The 19,046-nt window shown below is 36.8% G+C and overlaps 2 protein-coding genes and 2 pseudogenes across 8 annotated transcripts; 1 reads left to right on the top strand and 3 right to left on the bottom strand.

Annotated features, from left to right (window-relative positions):
* Positions 1 to 419: 419 nt before the first annotated feature.
* LOC129238297 (uncharacterized) lies at positions 420 to 12,648 on the bottom strand. 7 transcript variants are annotated; one of them, XM_054873338.1, is made up of 5 exons: positions 12,532 to 12,648; positions 5,268 to 5,903; positions 3,411 to 5,161; positions 2,606 to 3,348; positions 420 to 2,448 (listed from the first exon to the last, which is right to left on the bottom strand). In XM_054873338.1, the coding sequence occupies exons 3-5, from the start codon at positions 5,126 to 5,128 to the stop codon at positions 1,604 to 1,606; spliced, it is 3,306 nt and encodes a 1,101-aa protein (XP_054729313.1). In that variant the 5' UTR covers positions 5,129 to 5,161; positions 5,268 to 5,903; positions 12,532 to 12,648; the 3' UTR covers positions 420 to 1,603. The 7 variants fall into 7 exon arrangements, with proteins under 7 accessions (XP_054729313.1, XP_054729310.1, XP_054729312.1 ...); XM_054873335.1 differs by having other exon boundaries at positions 3,411 to 5,903; XM_054873337.1 differs by lacking the exon at positions 5,268 to 5,903.
* Positions 7,986 to 8,172, bottom strand: LOC129239885 (U2 spliceosomal RNA; annotated as a pseudogene).
* LOC129239922 (U2 spliceosomal RNA) lies at positions 8,763 to 8,949 on the bottom strand (annotated as a pseudogene).
* A 1,650-nt stretch (positions 12,649 to 14,298) lies between the features above and the next one.
* Positions 14,299 to 16,786, top strand: LOC129238073 (myb-like protein AA). Its single transcript, XM_054873112.1, has 2 exons — positions 14,299 to 14,978; positions 15,676 to 16,786. Exon 2 carries the CDS (start codon positions 15,803 to 15,805, stop codon positions 16,784 to 16,786), a length of 984 nt encoding a protein of 327 aa, XP_054729087.1. The 5' UTR covers positions 14,299 to 14,978; positions 15,676 to 15,802.
* Positions 16,787 to 19,046: the final 2,260 nt, after the last annotated feature.

Raw genomic sequence — 19,046 nt, 5'->3', positions numbered from 1 at the left:
ATTTTAATGGAAAAAAAATTTATTTTAATTAAAAAAAATGTATTTTAATGAAAAAAAATTATTTTAATAAAAAAAAATTTATTTTAATGAAAAAAAGAAAATTATTTTAATAATAAAATATGAATTATTTAAAAATAATAATAGAAGCAAAATACAAACAAAAAAAAATTAAAAAAAAAAACATTTTTTTTTAATAATATAACAAAAAAAGAATTAAAAAAGAAAAATATAAAAAAATGCCAAAATAAAAACTTTATTTCATAACCTTTTGGAGTTTTATTGCAGTCAATACTAGACCAAAACTAGAGAACATTTATACATACAGATCTGGGACCTGTTAGAAATAGTACTTTAGGAAATTTCAAATAAATATTTTCTAGCATCAATTTTGCTTGACCTGCCAGAAATAAATTGTCAAAGTCCTAATTCAACTGTTGTTGCAACAGCATTAATCTCTGTGCTGCTTGCGCAATAGTCCATTCCCAATTGTAGTACACAGTCTGATAGAAATGAATACTGTAAAACTATTGCCTTTATGCGGCTACCTTACATTTAATCCCAGGATTATTGCCGCATCTCACTACTCATTGCTGCGCTACAGAAATTCAGTTAAATCATCTAAAATCGCACTGCAACCCCTTGGAACTCTTTAAAGGTGCACACAAACTCGCTACTTACGAAATGAAATGAATTTTGGTAAAATAGCTTTTTTTGGATGGGATACATGCAGTCATTAGGCAACAACCAAGAATAGAAAATTTCAAAAACATCAGTTTTTTTTCTTCATCATCGTTTTCCGTAAATTTTTGCACTTACACTGAGTATTACTCACAACACACACAAAGTGAAATAATAAAAAAAAAATTTTGAAAAATAAATGAAAATACGATGCAATAATAACCATACACATTTAAACTACATTGGAGAATTATTAATTACTTATTTACTTAACAGCTATGTACAATATTATTTGTATGCATGATTGCGTATTATTATTATTACTATAACTAAAATCATTTGTGTTAGCCAAAAACAGAGAGAGAGAGAGATAGAGAGAGAGAGGGAGGAATATGTAGATTATAGGTTAGATTTCGAACTGAGTGTCATGGAAGAAGCAACTTCCTGCAGCTGTTTCGATCGGTCAGTCAAGAGGATCGCGCTAATGAGCAATTACATCTATTACACTCACTACTCATTTTACTTTAAACTATTGATTGCATTGTCTACATTGCGCGTTTTCACTTATTCGACATTCGACATTCGACTCTTCTTCGAATTTCACATCCGATTCGTTTAGTGTAGTACACACACTAAAATAACAATATATTCCATTACATTGAATGTTTTAGAGTTTTTTAAAGAGTTTCTAGCTTAATTTCGTTTAACAATACAGACAAAAAATACTTGCTAATATTGGCATTTGTTCTACGCAACCCTTCTTCATCATTCTTCATTGCTTGCGATGGTCGGCACTCGTATATAAAAATTTCGTTTTGAATTTATGTATTTGATAATGTCTCCGGTCTCCGTTTCGATTCTTCGATTTCCATCATCATAATCACCATCACACCACTGTTCAGACCAGCAAGTGCGGCGCTACTGCTCAGTCGTAAATGAAATTCGCCGAATCACACAGAGCATCGCTATCATCACCAAATTTTCCATTCATTGTGTAACTGGAACCAGCTCCGTATACCCATTCTTTTTTAATAAAATCACCATCGGTGGTCGATGATGAGGTCTGATGCAAGGGTCCCAATGAACTGTGATCAAGGCGAAAATCATCATCATCGTCCGGATACAATTGCACTGGAATGGTATCGGGTATGGAATGCGGGTCAAAGAGATTTCCATATGGCGGTAGCGAGTGATTTAGATCGACATTATGATCGACCAAGTCGCTGTCAAAGTTCGACATGCGGAATTTTGAACTTGGCGGCGAGTGTGGCGAATGAGGCGCTGCAGAGTCCTCGAACATCACCTCTTCTTTGATAAGCATTTCATTTGAATTGTCACCCGAACCCGACGAGTACAGATTCGGTTCGACTTTGATAATGGCCGTTGTGGCCAAGGACGGGGAGGATTTCTCATCGTCGTCATCATCATCAAAATGCTGGCCATTCACACGCATAGAGCGATGATGAGAATGTGACGAATCGACAAAACCGTCCAAATCGTCATCGTCATCATCGTCCAAATGCGTCGTATGTCGACGTCGGTGGCTATTATGGTGACTTCGGTGGTTATTACTGCGCTGTAACGCACGGTGGTGGCTGCTCGATGAAGAAATCGACGAATTGAATTGAGACTGATGGTTGCGTGTACTGCGTATGGTTGAGGTGCCAATCGCGGCAGACGCCAGCGAGAGCGGAGCGCCAGATTTGGATACTACCACTGACGAGGAACATGATGTCGACGAGGATGACGGCGATGGCGAGGGTGATGTACCTACAATTTGTGTGAGAAGAATTATTAGTAAATGTTGACACATAAATTATACTAGCAAATTTCTAATGTAAATGCTGCCTTTATAGCTGACTTTTCAACACCAACTAAGATGCGAGTTTTCAGGCTTTAATTATTTTAAGCAACAACTGTAGCTTACCGGTCTGCTGCACCACGCTAGCTAATGCGGAGGAGAGTGTACCGGCGCCACCTGTAGAATGTATTATGGGCGTCTTACGCAACAATTGTTGTTGCAATGTGCTGCTGGCGCTTGCGTTACTGCTCTGTATGACGTGAGTCTGATGCTGCGATTGTGGCTGTGACAGACCAACACTTTGATCGTTCTGCATATAATTCTTGATCACAATGGTACGGGTGGGTGTGACCAAAAGTGATTGCTGCTGTAATTGTTGTTGTTTGAGTTCATGCGATGCATTCGAAGATTCGTTCGAGGAATCCTCGGCGGTGGTCGTTAACAAACTGTGACCAGCCGAAGTCAAGGAAGAAGTGGATACAATGCGACTACTACTGCCACAATCCTGTATGCTATCGCTCATTCCTGAATTGTCATCCTCCATATCTTCAAGCAATTGCTTCTGCAAATGGCGCTGCATTCCACTGGTACTCGGCCCGTCATCGTTCGCTTGGGCCTCTAGTTTGACTATTGTAGAAGTCGTGGATGATGACGCTGTAGTGTTGGTCGCATTTTTATCATATTTTATTGTAGTTGTAACTTGTGAAGTCTGGTCGCGCTGATGCACTTGCATATGTGTCTGTAAGGAGGACTGTGTATGCAACTTCTTCTTGCACACCTTGCACTCGAACGGAAAGTCACCGGTGTGGGTGCGCGCGTGTATCTTCAAATTGTAACGCTGCCCAAAGCCTTTGCCACAAACATCACATCTGAAATTGAAAAAGAAATAAATGCACTAAATGCAAAACAAAGTGTTTCTATAACTACTCACTTGTGCAATTTTACGCCTGAATGCAGTTTGGAGTGGCCACGCAGCGATGCCAAAGCGCTGAATACCTTGCCACAAATTTCGCATGTTAGATTCACATTCTCATTGTGAATCTTTTTGTGCACTTTGAAATATTCAAAACTCATAAATTCTTTGTGGCACACATCGCATTTATATTTGTGGCGTTCGGACTGCTGGCCCGTGTGTACACGCATGTGCTTGATGAAATTTGGTCGGAAGCGCACCACACGTCCACATATCTGACACTCGTACGGCTTGCAGCGTAGACAATGTTTCTCGTAGTTCTTGAGCGACTTCAGCACCATATTGCATATAGCACATTTCATATTATTGGCATGACCTGAGCGATGAATGTCGAATAGCTCCTTTGACTCAAACTCCTCCACGCATTCGACACATTGATAGGTTACTGGATTATTGTTGGTGGAAGTCGCATTGGTGTTCCCGCTACCGTTTGACGTCGAGTGAGTGGCATTACTTTTAGCTGTCGACACTGCAGTAGCTGTTTTAGTAGCCACCACTGTGGAAGATCCAACATGACCAGAAGACGATAGTGGCGATGACGATGAAGTTGATGGTGATAAAGATTGTGTTGTGACCGATGTCAACGCCGGCATTGTAGCCGGCGTGGGTGTAGCTACAACTACGTCTGCGCTTCCTGCAGTTGCTGGTGGCAATGAGGGCATCGTTACGGCCGCAGACGTGGTGGATGTCACCACTGTCATCGGCGTTCCTGTAGTAGAAACAGGTGTTGCCTGTAGGATAAGCTGTGTAGGACCACTGCCTGGTACGCCCTGTTGTACCACATTCAAAACAGTCATAGGACTGCTTCTTATCACAGCCGGCATGCGTACAAATGTGGCACCAGCCATGCCTCCCATGGCATTACTGATATATACGGGACGACGCTGAAGCTGAGCCAGTGCCTCCGAAACTGGCACTGTTAGGGTGCGTCCTGTTGCTGTACCAACTATTGATCCAGCCGGCAAAACTATTTGCTGCGTTTGACCACCAGCCAGATGCGAATGGTGTGTAGTTATTGCAGGCGTACTTATATAATTTATGCCAGTTCTAATGAACTCCTGTTCCGTGTTCTCGCTATGCTCCAATTTAATATCCGTATGTTGAAGCCGCAATTGATTTTCCTCAGCTTCGGCTGCTTGCTCTTCTTCCTCAATATCTTGCAAATTTTCATCATTCAATTCGGGATCCGCTTCCTCTTCTTTAATCATATTCGAAGCCTGCGTTGTTTGTATTATAATGCGGCGTCCATTCAGTAGATGATGGTGTTGCGCCATTGTTTGAGTGGACGCAATCGTAGCGGCTACGTCGCTACCCACATGTGCTCTTGAGAAATCGGAAGCGCTTGATACTATTATATTCGGTGGGTTTTGTAGTTTGATAGTAGGGTTGGAGTTGCCACTACTAGCTGTTTCTATCGTCGCCGAACCGTCATCGTCCATATGATCGGTAACATCGTTATCGTCTTGCTCCATGGGAGCCTCTTGCAGTATAAATTCGATTTGTTGTGAGAGTGCGCTATCGTTCATTGCTATTAAACCATCCAAGTCCTTACCACTAACGATTGAGCTACCGCCATTATGATCGCTGACAAACAGAGAAGGCAAAGTATTGCCCACAACAACACTGCGAGATGTTGTGTTGCCAGACCCATTTGCGGCGCTGCTGGCCATTTCCATTCCTTTGTCAAATTATACTATTAATTTGCTGCGCTTTAAAATTACAAACAACAAAAAAAAAAACAAAAAAAAGCCGATTACAGTTAGCCCTCTGGTTATTTATTTTGTAATTATTCCTGCAATTTGCTTTCACAGTTACCATTGACACACTCATACACTTCCTTTGGTCTGTCTCTGATTTTCTTGTTAATCAGTCAAGAGTCTCTTACAGCTCTCAGCATCCACGCTGAAATTTTTTCATGTCCCGCATTTTCACATCATTTTATTACGATTCGTTTTTTCTTTCCGACTTTCGCGCACTCAATTCACCTTCACCTTTTCCTTTTTGATTCTTCTTAAATCCCACTTCCACTTGTACTTCTTCTACTACGGTTCGCTTCATGCGTTTATCGATTTCCTTTTTGTTTGAGATTTTGTGCGGTCTCCGCGCGTGTGCGTTTGATTATGTGCGAGTGTGGGAAATTTTCAAGCAAATTAACTTTTCATATAAAATCTAAAAAAACTCTTCAATATTCGTTAATTTACAACGTCATTTTCCATCCGTTTGCACTTAATACACTTTATCACTTTAAATATCTTACTTTTAAATGAGCAGTTTCTGAACAAATGAAAATTTTCCGTGCGCTTTAATTTTCACTGCGTTTTTCGTCCTCCTTGCATTGTTCTGTTCAATTTTGCGCTGCGCCCCCTCAACGAGCTTGCAGCTTTCCTTTTAGCTCTTTCATCGTATTTTCCTTACTCCTATTCGTAGACCATAGATTCGCATTTGTAAGTACTTAAACGTATGCGCAAGATTCACTTACGTTATTACGTGACTCATCGAATTTATACGTTTCCACCAAAATCAAACTCTGGGTTGGCAGGTTTTAGGTTTGAGGAAATTGTCAACTGTTTCGACAACCAATCAAATTGCTCTGATATTGTCAGCCTACAAAATATTGTTGCCCTGTATTGATAATGGACCATTTAACCGGTGTTATTTTCACCATTTAATATTCGAATGTGTGCAAACTCAACACATATAAGCAGTGAAAATGGGTTTCACTTGGATTTGGGTTATGATATTTGTATGGGATTCGTCAAGTGTTTAGGGTGCTGTCTGCGTTACACACGCCAGCGGAAGCAAACCCAAAAGTAAGCTGCGGTGGAAACGTAATGTTGATCAAAAATATAAATAAGACAACCTCCTTAAAATTGATAAAAAAAAATCGAGTTTTAAACAGTTAATAACTTAAAGAATAGATACCGTTCAATATAAGTAAACTAGAAATTTATTTATTTTATTCTTTGATGAGGATATCATTTTATTTTTTCAATTATTGAATATAGTATCAACTTATTATACTAATAAAATCACTATAAAATAAAGCAAAAATTAAATAAATTCAACTGCTATATGAATAGAACAAATAAGACTGGCTACACTGCCAAAATTGCATTATATTTTATTGTCATTACTTAATCTCATAATATTTAATTTAATAATTTACACAACTCTCTTGTGTTCTATTTAAGGTTTGTGCGAGCTCTGTCTATATTTACATTTGTTGTGGCATTTTGCAGATATGGAGTAAATACCAGAACTAATTTTAGTGATTTTCTAATAAAGTAAAAAAAGCTTTCTAATTCTAATATCAAGATAGTTAATTTCTAATATTTTTATTGTTAAACAACGGCTGGTATGAATATAATGTAGCATTTGTTAGATTGTACTATCTACCAGAAAGTATTTAGTACACAAAAAGTATGTATTTATATATATATATAAATTTTTTATCATTTGATGTTTCACTCCCGGTTTTGGTATGAATAAAAAAAAAAAATACCAGTCTAACGGTTAGACTTGATAGAAGTGAAACCTTCCGTAAAACAAACTGAGAGAGAATAAGACGAAAGCAGCATTAGGAGCGGGATAATTATAGGTTCATTATAATATTGCTATAAAGTTCATATTTTATTTTCTTCATTTTATCATTATTCATCCTCAATGTTTTCAATTTCAACAAATCGCACCCTAAATACAAAAGGGTCACAACTCAAAATACCAAGATTTTCAGGAGAGACGAAAAACGTTTTATGTAAAAATTATTGTAATATTTAAAGAAAATATTGTTCCATCATGAAAATATACAACATTGAAGAAGGTTCTACTATATTTTTCTCAATTTTATTTTATGTTTGCGAAAATAAAACAAAATTTTGATTTATGACTCTTTAACTGAAATTTTTTCGATTAAGTAGTGATATTTTCTTAAGTTGTGCCTTTTTAACTGATAAAATGTTTTAATTTTATAAGTTCCCTAACCTAATTGAACTCACTTTTCACAACTAAAGAGGCACAATGCAAAATAATATACCACGAAATTTATCACTTTTTACAGTTATAGAGGCAGAACTCAAAATAAAACTCTTTATGTGTAATAAAAGTAATCAGCTGTTCTTGAGCCCATTAACGCAACTAAAAATAATTCTCTTTAATTGATCGTGCAAAAGCAACACACTTGACATAAAAATAGACATAACTGTTTTTTTCCAGTTAAAGAAGATAGTTATGTGAACGAAATATTTGCAGCAGTTAGAAATGTGTACTCTGAATTAATTTATGCAAAAAACTCAGTTTTGGAAAATTTTGAGTTGTGACCCTTTTGTATTTAGGGTGCGAAATGATACGAGTGGCTTATGATAGATAAAATATGATACAAATGCTTTGGTTTCGATGTTGTCAAAAAAAAAAATACCCAAACGGACCGAAGAAACAGACTTACAAATTTCTTCCATTTTCGTCCACTTGTATTCATATAAAAATTTATGCCTTTTCCCACCAAAGCTAAATGTATTAGTACATTTTTTCTTGTATTTATTCAAGGCTGAAATCCCGGCGGTAATGTAATACCGGGTCAACCCGTGGCAGAGAAGGAGCAAGCCGCCCCTAAAACACTCCGCCCATTTCCAAAAATTAGTTTAACATTTGTTGTCCTCCGATGGAGGATCTATCAGATGTTAAGCTGATAACCACACTACCTAGTCAATACATTTTAAATAATAAACCTAATAAACCTTTTGAGAATTACACGCTCACAAAAAAAAAATTAATGTACGAAATATTTATACCGATTCACTTAAACTGACTTTCAGTATCTAAACCAAAAATAGAAAAGCCAAAAAACTGTTTTCAATAAATAATCAGAAATGTCCTACAATGCAAATTTCAAAAAAAAAAAAAAATTTTATTTCTTGTGATTCGAACTAAGAATTTTGGATCGGAAGCTCACATTGCTAGCCGCTCGGCTATCGCGCCATACTGTCAGTGCTGGCCTAAAAGTTATTTAGTTCGTCGCTACGTTTATATGTTGTAATGCGTTTCACTTTTTCCCAAATCACTCCCAACGATTCTAAAGAAGTTTTCACTTCAAAAATTAATGTACGAAATATTTATACCGATTCACTTAAACTGACTTTCAGTATCTAAACCAAAAATAGAAAAGCCAAAAAACTGTTTTCAATAAATAATCAGAAATGTCCTACAATGTAAATTTCAAAAAAAAAAAATTCCATTTTCGTCTACATGTATTCACATAAAAATTTATGGCTCTTGCCACCAAAGCTAAATGTATTAGTATATTTTTTCTTGTATTTATTCAAAGCTGAAATCCCGGCGGTAATGCAATACCGGGTCAGCCCGTGGCAGAGAAGGAGCAAGCCGCCCCTAAAACACTCCGCTCATTTCCAAAAATTAGTTTAACATTTGTTGTCCTCCGATGGAGGATCTATCAGATGTTAAGCTGATAACCACACTACCTAGTCAATACATTTTAAATAATAAACCTAATAAACCCTTTTGAGAATTACACGCTCACAAAAATTATTTATATCAACATATAATATAACGCTTCGTAACTAAAGAACTTTTAGGCCAACAACGACAGCATGGCGCGGTAGCCGAGCGACTAGCAATGTGAGCTTCCGATCCAAAATCCTCGGTTCGAATCACAAGAAAAAATAAAAGTTATTTTTATTTAGTTCGTCGCTACTTTTATATCAACATATAATATAACGCTTCGTAGCCAAGTAGGTCGCTTTTTTCGTTTCACTTTTCCTCAAATCACTCCCAACGATTCTAAAGAAGTTTTCACTTCAAAAAAACACATTTCCGAATATGAGTAGGTACTACTTAAGCAAAAATGATAAACAGTATCTAGTGAAATTGTAATTTCCATATTTCATTCTTACTTAATTTAATTTAGAGGACTCTATAACGCCAACTCTAAAATTAAGGGATTATGTTTTTGCTGAGGCTACGCAGGCTATTTTGTTGCAGAAAAATGAGCAATCTGTTACGACAAGGAGATTATCTTCTAACCTTATAATATTTCTGACTTTCATTTATTTGCATAAACGCAGCCATATTTTATGCCATGCAACAGTTGAAAGAACTACTTGCACTTGATCATTTTGCTTGCTACATTTTATAGCAACCTGAGAAAAAACGGGGTACTCATATTTTTGAAATACGAAGCTATATAAAGATATTCTGACTAAACTACACTGATTTAAAGAAAAAAGCGCAACTGCGTTGAATAGATTTCATTTTTGTTATTTAGTATGCAAAATTTTCTTTTGGCGTTTTTGGTAACTCTGTTCGTGTCAGTAAAATTCACAATAGCTTGGTTTTTCAAAGTCAAACAAAAAGTAGAATACCTTAATTTTGTTACATTTAAGTAGGCTAATACTGTTACCTTTTCTATAACAAAAATTTTGGTTTATTTTTTATATTGTCAAATTAAGTGCGTGCAGATGAATAAGCAAACAAATCATTTCTAAGAGAAAAGTGTTCGTCCATTTTTTGGAAGTGAAACTTCTTAAGCGTCGATGGACGAGCGATAATGGGGAGTAAAATTTCAAGGTCATGCAACGTTTTGGGCATTTTCGTTCCGCGAGAGAAAAAAAGATATAACGTAGAGGAAAAATAGAGAGAGACAGCTATAAATTATATATATCTTAGATACACTTTAGGCTATTTTTTTCCTTGTGGTTGCTAATTTCTAGTGAGAAATAACACGACCTACTTTTTTGCGCTTGTTTTTTCTTGCAAACTTGTAGGAAATATATTTTTGGTGCCTACTTTTTGGCGTTATATTTCCTTGGTGCCTACTGTTTGGCGCTTATTTCCGTTTCCTGGCTAGTGCTTGTGCGTACTACAAAGTGCTATCCATGCCGTCGTATTGCCTTGCGGTAATTTGTGACGTTGCTGCGGTCCTGGAATCGCTGCGTTCGTGCGGGTGATAAACGCTCGGAGTAGTGCGCGTTGTTGCCACGGTTTGTATCCGGCGTTTACCTACACCGGTCAACCCTTCTCTGTTTTTTTTTTAATTTTGTCTATTTGTATTCTCTGCAAACGTCCTGAATTTATTTAGATATATTCTTTCTCTCTCGCTCTCATTTTCTCTCGGGTCTCTCCCTCTTTCTTTGTCTGCGTTGAAAGTTTCACTTCTGTTATGTGTACTACGCTACACGCACTTTTTTTAAATCTAAAAAGCCTAAGTAACAAGTATTCAACACACTGAAAAATTATTATTCAGTTATCTACTGTACAATTATTTCCAAAGAAAAAGTGGTATAGAATGAGCTTTCAAATTCGATTCAGATGTGACCACGTGAATGATTTTACGTTAACATGAGAAATCAAAAAATTCGCAGTTAATATAGCCCAATCAATAAAAGAGTCGCAGTTATGGATGTAGTCCACAAACTATAAACGATTTTTTCTAACACGTGAATAAAATGTTCAAGTATGCTAAAGAATAAGGTTCTGGAGTAGTTATTTTTATCGTCGCAATGAAGCGAAATTCTACTCATTTGATATAGCTTTGTTCTGGAGGACGGAAGATACAATGCCTAATCCGACTAAATGTGAGTTAATAAAAGTCGAAAAGTTACCACCAATGTATATCTTTATGCATGGCAACTACCCTAAGCATATGGCGCTGATTATAAATAACTGGTTATTAAACAACGTTAAAAAAGTGCCGCCTCTTTGGACACTTGAATGTTCATATTGAAAGGAAAAGCACCAATTGAGGAGATCTTGAATCGTTCCCACGTGAGAAGTTTATTCCCAAGAATTGTCATTTCCTGTAGATGTATGGGGAATTTTTGTGCCGCTACCACAAGTTGAGTTGAGTTGTCAAACTTACTTATTTTGTAGTTTACTGGAAAAATGTTAAATAATCTATATAAAATATTAATGTTTTACAGAATAAAATTTATCAAGTTAGAAAAGTTTGAAATGAGGATGTACAAGTGTCTCAGTTTATTAGTGGGTCCTGGCATGTATTATTATATCATATTATTATAATAATTGTAGTAGATACTGGTTTTATTCATACCATTATAGAACTGTAGTATTTTCGCAAAAGAGCTGATCAGCTTAGTCCGGTAAATAGATTTTTGAGAATACGTTATACGTTAAAAGTTCTATTAGTTAGGTACTAATTTAAGAGTTTCTACGTTTTACTCATACCAGCCAACATTAAGTCTTCAAAATTTAATACTTCTTTTACTTAAGCCATTTTCGAACCTTGGAATCAAGTACACCTAGTAATATATTACACGATTTATCGAAAATAATAAACTAAAATTTTTAGTAAGCAATTAATCGCACAAACCTAGCAAATATACTTTAAAATTTTTTGTTTTCAAAGTATGCCCGGTTATGCAACAAAATAAGTTCCTAGAAACCGTATTTTTACTGGAAGAGGACTATTTTTATTCCTACTGAAATGCGTTTGTTAACTAAAAGCTATTCCTAGGCATAGAACTATTTTAAAATTTTTAATTTCACTTCCTCCGATTTTTTGGTTTAAATCATCTAAGTAATTCCATTATAACAAACTTAAAATCGAAATAATATGTGCGTATATACAAAAAATACCGAAATGCTTAATGTGTAGCCCTGTAGGCTGATGGCTTCAAACCCATTTGAGAATATTGGCGAAACTTTGGTATTTTACGTTAATGTGACAGTATCAACACTCTACACTTTTACTCTTTTACTACTAAATCCGACAAACTGCATTTGCAACCCGTCTGCAGTTTTCATATTACGTTTTTACTTTTCGCGTCTTCAATTTTTTGCTTTCTTCTTTCGTTTTGCACGCCGTTTGACTCATTTACATTCTCGTCTTCATTCAGTTTCACCGCGGTCGCTTTTTTCGGCTTCTTTTACTTGACATATTCTTTCAACCCTTACATCCCCCATTCCCCTTTATAATCATTTTGTTCTTTTTTCCTCCTTTTTCCACCTCTTTAGTCCTTTTGCGTTTGTTAAATTGTCCACCATTAATCACATTTTTATTTTCATTTTAACACACATATCCAACACTCAATTGCACTGCATTCATTACCTACTTGATCGTTTTGTTATTATTCAACTTTTTATGTAGTTTTTATACAAATTACCACTACAAATTTTATTTACAATTAAACTTTTTCGCAGCGATCGCTATTTGCCTGTTCGTTTCCTTCCCTAGACCGACGTACACACGGTGTTACCATATGTTTGTGATTGGAGTAAAAGCAGAGAACGTAAATGAGTGACAACCGACGTTCTTGCGAAGAGCGTATTGAGATTATTTAGCTGAAACGACTATCCTTAGACTTTTTGCTTTGACTTTGGCCGCAAGGAAACGTTTGGTCATTACGAGTTTTGAATTTGCGTTAGTTCGAGCAGAAAATATAACATAACGTAAAGGCTTTTACGTTACTTCTGTAATATTTTATTAAGTTTGCACTATTTAACAGTAGATGTCACAACAGATGTGCGCAACGAGGTTTATACTATCGCACAATAGACGCCGCGTAAAGCAGTAGCAATCTTGGTCACGGACGATAAATGTAAGCTGTAGTGGCCCCCCATCGAGGGCGCCCTCGCAGGGATGATTTGTATGAAGATGGCAATTATTTTCTTTTAATTAAATTTCAACTTCTGCCAATATGTCATTTTAAATGCGTTTAGATCTTATGTCTTTATTTATCTATGTGATCCGTTATATTTGACACCTTGATTTCATTTTTTACTACGTTGTTGTCTCTAGTAATATATGTCCATGATTTTTAATAAGTAAATATTTCCACTTGGTGCCGCTACTATTGGATGAGCTGTGCCGTGCAACAGTAGATAACTGAATAACTGAAACGAAACACTTTGTTAAGTATTCTGGCAACAGTAGAAAGCGTTAAATTTTTTAATAAAATATTTTTATGTATCTGAAACACTATAGAAGAGTATTTTCTTTGAATTATGAACATATTGTATGCATATACTCTGAAATTAATAAAGCCATTTATTAATTGGAAATAATTTGTGCGTCATGAATTGCTGATAATTTCGTTGTGCCGATAAATGCGTATCGATTTCTGATAAGCAATCGAGCCTGCACCGAACTATACTTTTATTACAACCTGTCAAAGTGCACGAATGCTCAAACTTTCTTACTTTTTCAACCTTTATTATATGTTATGCATTATTTTAGACTGTTGTTTTATTCTAGAAATCTTAGTAGACTCAAATGAGCATAAACATGTTAAAATCGCACTCAACATTAATAATTGATTATTTCTGCGCCGATAAGTGGGTGCCCATTTTGCCTCAGCTGAACAATCGAAACATTCCGTACTTTTGTTGCAACCGATCAATTCATATTTTACTCTGCTGGTTACATTGGTTGCCTGTAAATTGCCCAGCATACTGAACAGTACGAACAGTGCTGAGCATAGATTGTTTTGTTGTTGCGATGAGTGTTTATTTCGCATTGTAAAGTTAAAGACGGCGATGAAACAGTAACGTCGGGTCGAGCTTTTTCGCATAAATATTTGTATAGTGAAAAAAGAAAGTGTTCAATAGAACAGTAACGGGTCGAAAATCAAACATTATATAAAAAAGAATTGTAAAATGCTTAAAAAAATCGAAGAATTGCGCTTTTTCCAATAAATTACAAACCTTGCGCTGAGCCTTTGGGTTGTGTCTGTTAACGTAAAAAGAACAACATTTTGTTGTTGTGTGCTGCACAGTGCTGCAGTCTTTGCTGGTCGACTGACTGTGCGACTATTTTGCGAGAGCTCGGGAAATTTGTGTAAATCGATTCGAATTGGAGAAAATTGTAGAGAAAGGAAATCCGTGAAATTGGTTTTGAAGCAAAAAAGGCTGATGCAAAATATAAATTGGATGATAGATAGTTTGTGAAAATTCAAAGAAAAACATCCATAAAATATGAAACGAGTGAAACAGTGAAAAAGGTATGAATCAAATTGCTTATTGTGTTGTTTATGTTGTTGCTACAATTACAACGGATAGCTGCCACACTTTGCCAGCAACTTTTAATTCTCTACACCAAATGAAAAATTGCCTGCACGAAGGCAAAAAGCAAAGCTAAAGGTGAGCAAAATAGAAAAGCATAAAGCACCAGTAAAAGAAATCTAAGCTGGTCGAAAAAAGAAAAATTGTGTGTATGAATCCTAAACTGAGGAAGATCAGAAATGTTTGGCAGTAGCAGCAAGAAACTGTATATTAAATGTCAAAAGCAAATAGAAGGCCAATACAATAAAATCTTGTGAAGTGTGTGAAAAACCTATGAAAAAAAAGAAATTAAATAAAATTGTTTAGTGTATCGTTTTGGTTGCTGCCTAAAAAAAAACTATATAAACAGAAATTGTGCAGTGAAATTGGTTAGAGCAACGAGCCAAAAAATACAAGTCAAAATAAAAAATATAGGAAAACAGTGAGAGAGAGAGAGAGCGCGCAAAAGCAGTTGAAAAGAGTATTTGTGCTACTGCTGCTGCTGCATGTGTGAATGTGCGTTTTGCGTTTCTTATTGGAAAACAAATGAAGAAGTCCGAAAAAAACAAGAAACAAATTAGAATTTCACTTTGCAACGTTTGTTCCGTTTATTTAGTATCTCTACGTGCGTCATTTTAATTATTAATGTGTTGAATATTTCTTTATTTTTATGTAACAAAAAAAAAGGAAAAAAAGAAAAAAAGGGGGGAAAAATTGGTTACCCGCCCACAACCAAAACACGCTGCGTTTACCAAATGTATATTCGCAATTTGTATGTAAATCTGCTAAATGCTTTTATTTATTTACATCTGAAGCTGTGACCCACCACAGCATCAGCGACGACGCAGACGTCATTGGCGCGCTGGCTGCCGCTCAGGGCCATTACCTATTACACAATATTCCCCGTACCCTTTATTACTTAAAAAAAAAGTAATTTTTGGTTTACGAAAATGTTTTGAGGTGTTAGTTCAAATGATTTTTCTTTCGGTCAGACTTGATGTACTATTTCAAGGGCAATGAAAAAATGTACTCGAACATTAGCGAGAACTCAAGAAACAGCTTTTCTGTTTATTTTACTTAAAGTATTAGCACTTTGGGTTATAGTTTTTCTATTATTTTAATCACCTAAAATCAGAATAATTAAAAATTTTAAATTATTTTTATTTGCTTTCCTTTTGAATTTTGTGTTTATCTAAGCACTTGGTAATTACAGCAAATATTTATAGCTATCGCGTAAAATTATAAAAAAAAAAAAATAATTAAGAACAAAAAAAAAAGGCAAAGAAAACGCACTCGCAGTGAAATAAGAAAACTCATTTGAGACGTCTTCAGCAGCGATAATGTCGACAACTTCGTCCATTGAAACGCCCACATCTCCAAGCATTCCATTGCCACCCCATCAATCAGTACAGCATCAACATCATCCTCAACACCATCCGCATCAGCACACGACCACAGCTATTGTTGTCAGTTCTGGCGCTGGCGCTGGCGCTGGCTCTGGCTATCATCACACAAATTCGGCCAACAATTTCACTCAATTTAGCCGTCATCGCACCCATTCATCTTCGTCCTCATCGAATAATTCCTTTACGGGCGGCGTCACTGGTGTTGCCTCGATGAAATCAAGCATAACTGGAGTTAACATCAATAACGGTAATAGTAACGGTATTGGTAATAGCAACAACTACAACCCAAATAGTAGCAACGACGGCAGCTGCAGTGGTAGTGGCAACAATCCCAATCAATCGACTCACTCCTTACTGACCCCGTCATCGTCGACATCCTCATCACCTTCAGTGTCGGCCTCGGCCTCCACTTCGGCTGCTGTACATAATTCACATCAATATTCACATCCGTACCAACAACCACAACAAAATCATCATCATCATCATCAGTATCCCCAGCCACAGCAGCAGCAGCAGCAGCAGCCGCAACAACAACAACAACAACAACAACAACAACAGCAACAATACTCTTCATATTCGCAACGCGGCGTTGCAAGGCCGTCAACGTCATTCACGACTCCTGACGGCACCGTGACCGCTGTGGCCGTCACCGCCATCTCGACTAATACGCCAGGCAGCATGAAGCGCCATCACACCGACGTATCGGTGTGTTCGTCCGGCTCTTCGTCATCTTGCTGCTCCAGCACCGGTTCGGTATCAGCAGTCGGTGTCATGGGCGCCGCTGGCTCCACAGTGAATGCTGCCATCGTTACTACACCAGCTGTGGTCAGCAGCAGCGGCGGTGCACTGATTACGCAGAAATTGAGCAGGACAATTCCATCAGATAAGGTGAGTAGGCAACAACTAATCGATAAGTAAATTTATGTGCATAGGTATATAATTACTTTGTAAGCCCAAAGTGAAATAATGCCCAGCTCAGATAGATTTCTAAATTCTATCAGTAAAATGTGTCACATTTTAATCTGCTTTTAGGCGCACAACAGAGTGCCATTTATCGTTATTTTCGATTTTTTCCCGCTGCTGTTTTTGCTTTGCTGTTTTTACTTATGCTCTTAGTGTTTACCTTGTCCTGTTTATCGCTCAGCGCTTTTATTGATTTTTATTTCTCCTTGCAATGAGAGAATGTTTCAATGTTAACGCTGTGAGATTTTAGGCGCATGAAGAAAGAAATTCAGGGCCAACAGCGCAGCGTGTATTGGCCTTCAAAAATTGATGTTAACAAGCTGAGGGGTGGTCACGGCTGTAGGTGCGATGCAGCCATATACACATACACGTACAAATACGAGGGTGAGTGGAAGACTGTGCGTGAGCTTTATGCACAGGTCATTTTGCACATACACACACACATACACAAATGCGCTTCGGTAGAAAAATTTTTAATTTGAATGTCGCTAATGAACGCTGCACGCTTAACAAGGTTTCCTAAAATAATCCTTCATAAAAATGTGAACAAATCGACAGGGATGTACCTGTAAATCTGCGAAATAAATAATGAGGAAACATACAATACCTACAATCAATATAATTCCAACGTTCTAAATCAAAAAGTGATAATGAGTTCGGAAATCGGGAACCTAAACCCCAAAAATGTTACTCTTACTATAAAACCTGAAATGCAATATTTTGAATTAAATTTTAAATTCCAAGTTTGAAAAAATCAAACATTTATTTCTAAAATTGAAAATTTAATTGATTCAAATTTTTTTTAGTTTTTTGCTTCAAAGTAAGTAAAACTAAAAAAAAAATTAATTTTAGGTGCGCAACTAAGTTCTCGCTGTTTTTTTGATGAAAATACAACTTTACTCCGAAAAAAATGGTTACAAGTAAATCATTGAAAGTATTGCCAATCGCTGGCTACTACTTTTTCCCATCTTTCTGGTAGATCTCGTATACCGTAGCGGTAAAACTGTTGATCTTTTGAAACTATTGACGGAGCAAACGATTTTTGATGTCTTCATATGAATGGAACTGCTGATCAGCTAGACCATGTGCCATCGAACATGGAACAAGTGATAATCGGACGGCGCAATATCTGGAAAATATGGCGGGTAGGCTAGGATTTCCCATTTCAGTGTTTCCAGGTAGGCTTTAACGGGCTTGGCAACGTGAGGCCGGGCGTTGTCATGCTGTAGAATCACTCTTTTATGCCTCTCCGCGTATTGCGGCCGCTTCTCGCGCAGTGCTCGGCTCAATCGCATGAATTGAAGTCGATACCAATCCCCAGTGATGGTTTCGCTTGGTTTTAACAGTAAAAATAATAAAAAAAACCAACTTGGTCCCACCAAATACACAGCATAACCTTCGCAGCGTGAATATTCGGCCAAGGCGACGACGTAGAAACATGATCGGGCAGTCCCCTGGACTTTCTTTTCTTTGGATTGCTGTTATGAATCCATTTTTCATCACGCGTCACGATGCAATGAAGAAACCCCTTCCTTTTTTGCCGCTGGAGCAGTTGTGCACAGGCGAAAAAACGACGTTCAACATCCCTTGGTTTCAACTCATAAGGAACCCAAATCCCCTGTTTCTGAATCATTCCCAAAGCATGTAATCACTTGGAAATGGGTTGTCGGGTAACTTCTAATACTGAAGCAAGCAAGAAGATTGCATTTGACAATGCCTGAAAATTCAGCGTCTTGGAAGGTTTTTGGACTTCCTTCACGCGTTCGGTCGTCAACATTGAAATCACCGTCTTTGAAGCGACGGAACCAATCTCGGCTCGTTGTTGCACTCAAAGCAGCGTCTGCATAAACTTTTTGTAGCTTTCGATGCGCTTCAGCCGCCGTTTTTTTCGAATGAAAGAGGAAAATCAAAACTTCCCGCAAATGACGATTATTCGGCACAAAATCAGACATTTTCACAAAACCAAAAGTATTTGATACCAAAACAAAATCACTAATGTGTCGAAGCAGTTTGTTTACCATATGTCTAAGCTTGGTTTATGACGTTCAGGTTATGTTAGAATTGACTAGCACACACTGTTGGCGGCATCTATTGACAAACAGCGGCAACTTAGTTGCGCAAATAGAACTCAAAAATTGTTTATATATAAAATCAAATAAAAAAATTAAATTTTTAATTTGCTAGAAAAGTTGCATTATACAAAAAAAAAAAACAA

Source organism: Anastrepha obliqua, chromosome 2, assembly GCF_027943255.1.
Source record: "Anastrepha obliqua isolate idAnaObli1 chromosome 2, idAnaObli1_1.0, whole genome shotgun sequence".
Classification (NCBI taxonomy): Eukaryota; Metazoa; Arthropoda; class Insecta; order Diptera; family Tephritidae; genus Anastrepha; species Anastrepha obliqua.
The sequence above is the reverse complement of the archived record's forward strand: the minus strand, read 5'-3'. Positions and strand labels throughout refer to the sequence as shown.

Bases quoted from the DNA above. Each gene is read 5' to 3' on its own strand.
- LOC129238297 (XM_054873335.1), bottom strand. From the start codon at position 5,128: ATGGAAATGGCCAGCAGCGCCGCAAATGGGTCTGGCAACACAACATCT. The intron at 3,349-3,410 runs GTGAGTAGTTAT...TTTCAATTTCAG, and splicing joins TCAGGCGTAAAATTGCACAA to ATGTGATGTTTGTGGCAAAG. The intron at 2,449-2,605 runs GTAAGCTACAGT...CACAAATTGTAG, and splicing joins TAGCGTGGTGCAGCAGACCG to GTACATCACCCTCGCCATCG.
- LOC129238073 (XM_054873112.1), top strand. From the start codon at position 15,803: ATGTCGACAACTTCGTCCATTGAAACGCCCACATCTCCAAGCATTCCA.